The sequence below is a fragment of the Oryza sativa genome, chromosome 8 (genome assembly GCF_034140825.1).
Source record: "Oryza sativa Japonica Group chromosome 8, ASM3414082v1".
Lineage (NCBI taxonomy): Eukaryota > Viridiplantae > Streptophyta > Magnoliopsida > Poales > Poaceae > Oryza > Oryza sativa.
In genome coordinates this window covers 22,507,886-22,514,979 of record NC_089042.1, presented here as the reverse complement: position 1 = coordinate 22,514,979, position 7,094 = coordinate 22,507,886, and the positions used below count along the sequence as shown (strand labels likewise).

At 48.8% G+C, this 7,094-nt stretch overlaps 1 protein-coding gene across 1 annotated transcript; it reads left to right on the top strand.

Moving 5' to 3' along the window:
* Positions 1-5,259: 5,259 nt before the first annotated feature.
* LOC4345751 (trimethyltridecatetraene synthase) lies at positions 5,260-6,888 on the top strand. Its single transcript, XM_015794139.3, has one exon. The coding sequence runs from the start codon at positions 5,260-5,262 to the stop codon at positions 6,820-6,822; it is 1,563 nt and encodes a 520-aa protein (XP_015649625.1). The 3' UTR covers positions 6,823-6,888.
* Positions 6,889-7,094: the final 206 nt, after the last annotated feature.

Below are 7,094 nucleotides of genomic sequence, written 5' to 3'. Positions count from 1 at the left end.
TCCTCGATACCAGACTGCCGCCGTGACCTTGATCCCGCCGGAGACCGGCGCCTAGCCGCCCCTCGCCGAGAGAAGAGGAAGAGGAAGAGGAAGAGAGATAGAGTAGTGTATGACAGGTGGGTCCCATAATTTTTTTATAAATAGAATGCTGACTGGACTGCCACGCGTACGCCACGTAGACTAAAACCACCACTGATTAGGTCGAGGGGGGTAATTCATCCGGTTTGTATAGTTGGGGGTGAAGAATATCCGATTTTGCTGTTCGGAGAGTAATAGTTCGGAGGGTAATTCATAATTTTTTTCCTTTTGTAATCAGTTGCACCACCAGCTGCCTGCCTCCCCCAAAACGGGCCAAGATTTTCCGACGGTGGTCGGAGCCGCACGCGCAGCACGGCAGCAGCAGCGTCGTACTTGACTTCAGTTTCAGCCAGCTTTACCACCACCGCCGCGGCGCCAGTGCGCCACCTTTCCCCCGTCTACCACCACTCCAGTATGAGTAGTACAGTGTATAGTAGTAGTAGTATCCCTCGATCTGCCGCGCGGCGATTGGGCATCCTGCGGCCCTTCTGACTTGTGGGAGCGGCACGGCACAGCACAGGCACAAAAATTGCGCAAAAGCGGCAGCAGCGCCACGTGACCAGGGGGGGGGGGGGGGGGGGCGCTCTGCCTGCCTGCGCGTGTCGTGTGCGGTGCGTCTGTGGGCATCGCCGCGTCGGTCCCCCGCGCGCTCCTGCCGAGCGGTGCCAATGCTCGTCGCCAAGTCACGAGTTCCGATTGACGGCAGCGCGGCCCCGCGTGCGGCGTGCCATGCTCCTCGGATGCCAATGCTCGTCGCGGGCGGGCGCACCCGTGCGTGCGATGCAAGGGAAGACCGATGGTTTTCAACGCGCGCGTGCGTGCGAGCGTGCATCGGTCTGGCGGCTCTGCTCCGCTGCTGCCGTCCCTCTGATAGGCCAGGGCCAGCCCAGGGGTTGGGTGGTGGGTGGGCTTCTCATCGATGATAATTTCCTTGTTGGGCTGACGCACCTCGGCTCTGGTGAATTGAAGCAGCAATAAGTCTATCATGCCTCCCAATTCCCGCTTCTGATTGAATCGTCTCCCTCAACCGCAAAACCGGGTATAACATCTCCCCCATCTTCGAAAATCGGTATAAATCGACTCCTTTAGTCGTTTGAGAACATGTTTATGTTGATGTAGCAATTTACAAACCTACCAGTAGAAACCGCTTTAATTCCAAACCACTGACTGAGTCGATTTACACCAGTTTTCGAAGATGGGGAGGCGTTTTAACCAGTTTTACGATTGAGAGAGGTGATTCAACCAGAAGTAAGAGGTAAATGAGGTAGAATAGACTTATTCCGTTTAAGCACAACCTAATGGATTGCGTGGCTGACACATTTTTAGATAATGGAATGGAACATCCCAACCTTTGCTCAAGAGCTATAGCTAATTATTGACAAAAAAGCAAACGCATGGTGTTGGGTTTATGTTTTGTGTTGAAAGGCTGGAAGCCTGGAATGTTGGAGATTTTTTTTAATTTTTTATTAAAATATTTGTAAAACTAATTTTGTGTTTCAAAATTTTACAACTAGTCGCCCGTCGCCCTTTGGAAGGGCGATAAAAATCGCCCTCCCAAAGAGCGATTTTCGTGACGTGGCAGATGGCCATTGGCTCATGCCTAACGGCCGGCTATAGGGGGCTGCCATTTTGCAGGCGACCCCCTTGCCGCACTTAGGGAGGACGGTTTAACACTGTGCGGGGCCGCTCCCCTTCTCCTCCCCCTCACCCCTCCCTCTTTCTTTTTTTTCGGATTTTGAGTGAATATAAAGGAAAATCATAGAGCGGCAAGGAGGCTGCCCTTTTGCAGGCCGCCCCCCCGCACAGTGTTAAACCGCCCTCCTTAAGGGCGGCAAGAGGGCCGCCTGTTAAAAAAAAGCCAGGTCGCTATCGCTGCCCTTTTGCAGGCAGCACCCCGCACAGTGTTAAACCGCCCTCCCTAAGGGCGGGAAGGGGACCGCTTGCAAAAAAGCTAGGCCGTCCTCACCGTCCTTTTGCAGCCCCCCCCGGCACAGTGTTAAACCGCCCTCCCTAAGGGCGATATGGGGGCTGCCTGCAAAATAGCAGGCCCCCTTTGCCGGCCGTTACTTGTGAGGCGATAGCCGTCTGCCACGTTATTAAAATCGCCCTCTGGGAGGGCGGTGGGCGACTACTTTTGTAAATTTTTGAAACACAAAATTAGTTTCATAAATATTTTAATAAAAAAATTCCAATGTTGGATGGGTAATAGGAGACGGTCCAATAGCCCATTTGTGTTCAGGAGCTGAAGGCCCATGCGAACTTTAGTTACATCTCGAGCTTGCATCTTTTGCCTAATTACATGAAAGAGGATCGATTACATAAAATAAAAGATAGACTTTTTCAAGTTCTTTTAGCCTAAAAAATAAAAAAAAATCATTTTCATAGGCGGCTCCAAAAGACCACCTGTGAAAATGTTTCTTGGCGGCTGATTTTGAGCCTATATAAATGGTCGATTTTCATAGGCCCTTAGCTACATGCGGATTGAAAAGCGCTCGTGTAACGGGTTATGAACCGCTCACACAAACGGTTTTTTAACACAACCTCAAAGAGATAAAATAGGTGATATAATTATGATCTCATAAAAATTCCTTCAATATGATCTTGGGCTTATATCTTATATATGTAGTTTGAGAGAGCCCCAACTACTCTACGCTTATAGAAAAAGGATCTGTAGATTAGTAATCCTCCCGTCCCATAAAAAACCAATCTAATACTGAATGTGACACATCCTAGTAATACGAATCTGAACATACCTATATCCAAATTCATTGTACTATAATATATCACATCCAGTACTAGATTTGTTTTTTTCGGGACGGAAGGAGTATACTTAAGTTTAAAAAAAGTTTATTTTTCTAAGAACAGGCACACAACACAAAGGACAGCAGGGGTGAACTTTCAATACGGACTTCTCACCCAACCAGTGATCTTTGTTAACTCTACTCAAAACAGTGAACCATTATCAGATTATTCTCAGCATGACTTGCAGCACAACGAATAATAAATCTTCTACTAGTGAGCATCCAATTGGGCACTTGGCTCTATAGATCAGTTCAGCGTGTTAGGTAGCAACCATTTGATTGTTTAGAACTTGCAAGACTTGCGAATCGTCGAGTCGTGTCTTTATTTATGTATATCAGTCTGCTATATACATGCATATGAACTTGCACAGCTAACCGCACAGGGACCTCTGCTTACGAACTGTATGATGCTCTGCGTCGCGTATGAATTTTCCGTAGATACGTATCATGTTCACTCCCAGCGTAGGAAAAATAAGAAATGACGATGTCATGTGGAAGTCTTTCTTAGGCAGCCCGGCGAAGACGCAAGCTAGCTAGCACCAACTCCACTTGGCTGTTCTTCTATTGAAATTTGCGAAGGTTTGCGTTCAGCCGCCAGCAGGTTGTGACGATCAAGCGATCCGCAACCATGAGCGGCTGAGCGCACATTACATACACATCAGCTTCATATAAGCAAAGCAACAGTGTTAAGAGTCTGGTTACAAATCACAAAGATCATTAATACTCCCAACGTCATATATACACTAAAACACACATGACCGGAGGGGAGTACTTATTTTTTTAAAATTTTGATCTTACCGAGAGAGTACTTGACTGTCGCATATATGGTCGATATGATTGATCGTTTCCCCTTTCCTTTTAATGATTTGTGAGCTCACGAAGTATGAAAAGAAAGAGTGAAAGACCATTCAGTAGTAGTTACTACTCTTTCCTCTTTCTGTACTAAAATATAAGGATTTTTAGTTATAAATTTGAACAACTGTGTTTCTAAATTCATAGCCAAAAGTTACTATATTTTGGGATGAAGGTAGTACCTCCACCTCTCGACGATATCAAATGATGACAGTTCCCACAAACACATGTGAAAACCAAATAAATTTTGTCAAAAATTATATTTTCTTTGAACTGGATCGATCCACCGAGTGAATTTATTTCCGTACCTGGTGATGGGCACAATTACCATGGTAACCGCGCGGTAAGAGAAACCATACTTATTCATTGTCTTTCGTTTTCATTTCAATTGGTTACAATGAATTTTTTAATATCTAAGTTTTTATTCATTTTCTTGTTTTATTGTAAACTTCTAATTTACGGCTCCCTTTGATTCAAAGAAAAATCATACAAATTTTGGAGGATTTTATTTCTATAAAAAAATATTTTTCCTATATAATCATTTGAATCAAAGGAATAAATCCTATGAAATGTCTCACTCCATGCAAGTTTTATAAGAAATTTAATATGGGTTAGAACCTCATGGGACGTTTCTTTTGAGTCTTTATCTCTCTTAAAATTTTTGTGTTTTTTCTGCGGTCTAATCAAATGACTATTCTTGTGTTTTTTTCTATGTTTAATCCTATGTTTTATAATTGCATTTATGTCAGAATCCTATATTTTTTTTATTCCTCCTTTTTTATTTCTAATATTTAAAGGGGTCCTACATAAGATTGTGTGACAAAAAGAAAAATGAGTTTTCCTTTTTTTTAAAATCTTTTCTTGAAGGTTTTTATGTCTCCCAAAGGGTATTTCTGTTGTAGTGTCTCGAAGCAAATGTTTCCAATCTGTATTGTTGATACTTTTTGTGATAAGATGCTTTAGAGTCTCCTCAAGTGAAAGTTGATTGACCTAAGATTTCACGAGTTTGACTGCAACTGTTTGAAGTTATTAGAACTGTTTTCGTTTGATAATGAGCTACTAGAACTAGCAAAGGGATTATAATAGATCACCCGAGTAAACATCCCCTCATTTACTAGGCAACTAAATTATTATGATTCTTTTCTAAAAGATTGATACGACATATCAATATATAACATATCATTATATATTACTGTATAAATATATAAGTATAAATTCGACTTCTCCAAGTTATAAAAAAAATAACAAAATGGATGCCAACTCAAGTGACTAAAAAGAGTTTCTCGATCAACATAATCTATCAATTTTCAATTAGAAAATTGACTCTGACTTGGCAGCATAATTGAGACTAACACATGCACATCCACCATACCAAAGTACAATTACTGAACCGTCCCCGTCCACTACACTGTTGTACGATCGATTACCAGTAGTAGCTCACTCCTAATCTCCTACAAATACGTAGCGTCACTCGCTTGCATTGCATCGCATCTCCAACCCAAACCCAATAAATCCTCTCCCATTGCCCATGGAGCCATCAGCATTGGCCACCTTGCTATCCATGGCGCTCGCCGCCTTCCTGCTACTCGGGCTGATCAAACGCAAGGGCAGCCGCCGTGGCTACAACCTGCCGCCGGGTCCGACGCCGTGGCCCGTCATCGGCAACTTCAACCTCATCGGCGCGCTGCCGCACCGCTCCATCCATGAGCTCTCCAGGAAGTACGGCGAGCTCATGCTCCTCCGCTTCGGCTCCTTCCCCGTCGTCGTCGGCTCGTCGGTCGCCATGGCCAGGCTCGTCCTCAAGACCCACGACGCGGTGTTCATCGACCGCCCCAGGACGGCGTCCAGGAAGCACACCACCTACGGCTACGCCGACATCACGTGGTCGCCGTACGGCGCGTACTGGCGCCAGGCGCGGCGGATCTGCGTCACCGAGCTGTTCAGCGCCCGCCGCGTCGCGTCGTTCGAGCACATCCGCGCCGACGAGGTGCGCGCGCTGGTGCGCGGCCTCTTCGCCGCGGCGTCGTCGGGACGCAGCGGCGCCGTGCACCTCAACAGGGATCACCTGTCCACGCTGAGCATGAACGTGATCACGCGGATGGTGCTCGGGAAGCGGTTCTTCGGCGAGGGCGCGGACGCGGCGGAGGGGCCCGTGTCGACGCTGTCGGAGTTCAAGTGGATGCTGGACGAGCTCCTCCTGCTCAACGGCGTCCTCAACGTCGGCGACTGGATCCCGTGGGTGGACTGGATGGACCTGCAGGGGTACGTGCGGCGGATGAAGAAGGTGGGCAAGATGTTCGACGCGTTCATGGAGCACGTCCTCGACGAGCACAGCGAGCGGCGGCGGCGCGAGGGCGAGGCGTTCGTGGCGAGGGACATGGTGGACGTGCTCATGGACCTCGCCGACGACCCCTCCCTCGAGATCAAGCTCGGCCGCGTCGGCGTCAAGGCGTTCACGCAGGACCTCATCGCCGGGGGCACGGAGAGCTCGTCGGTGACTGTGGAGTGGGCGCTCTCGGAGCTCTTCAAAAACCCCGCCATCTTCGCCACGGCCACCGACGAGCTCGACCGCGTCGTCGGCCGCTGCCGCTGGGTCACGGAGAAGGACATCCCGAACCTCCCCTACCTAGACGCCATCATGAAAGAGACCATGCGGATGCACCCCATCGTGCCGCTCCTCATCCCGCGCGTCGCCCGCGACGACGCCGCCGTCGCGGGCTACGACATCCCCAAGGGCGCGCGCGTGCTCATCAACGTGTGGACCATCGGCCGGGACCCGGAGCTGTGGGACGCGGCGGAGGAGTTTATGCCGGAGAGGTTCATCGGGAGCAGGATCGACGTGAAGGGGCAGGACTTCGAGCTGCTGCCGTTCGGGTCCGGGCGGCGCATGTGCCCCGGCTACAACCTCGGGCTCAAGGTGATGCAGCTGAGCTTGGCCAACCTGCTGCACGGGTTCGCGTGGAGGTTGCCGGAGGGGATGAAGGAGGAGGAGCTGAGCATGGACGAGGTGTTTGGGCTGTCGACCACGCGCAAGTACCCGCTCCAGGTGGTCGTCGAGCCTAGGCTTCCCGTTCAACTCTACTCCTTATGAATCTGTGGGTCAGTGTGTGTTGATGAGTGGGACGTACGTGATTGTGCACTGCTGTACTAGCTTACTTGCTTTCAAGTTTCAAGGTTTCAAGTTGCGAGTTGCAAATAGCCGTTGGTGCAGTCCGTTTATAGGTGGCCAAATTGGCCCCCTGACCCGACCTACATGTCGGGTCGTGCTGTGCCAACCAACGGGCTGCACACACGGCCCAATAAGATTCGGGTCGTGCTGGGCCAGCCCGAAGGAATGACAGTATATTGTGCTTCTCCATAGAA

Excerpts from the sequence above, each read along its gene's own strand:
- LOC4345751 (XM_015794139.3), top strand. The coding sequence starts at position 5,260 with ATGGAGCCATCAGCATTGGCCACCTTGCTATCCATGGCGCTCGCCGCC.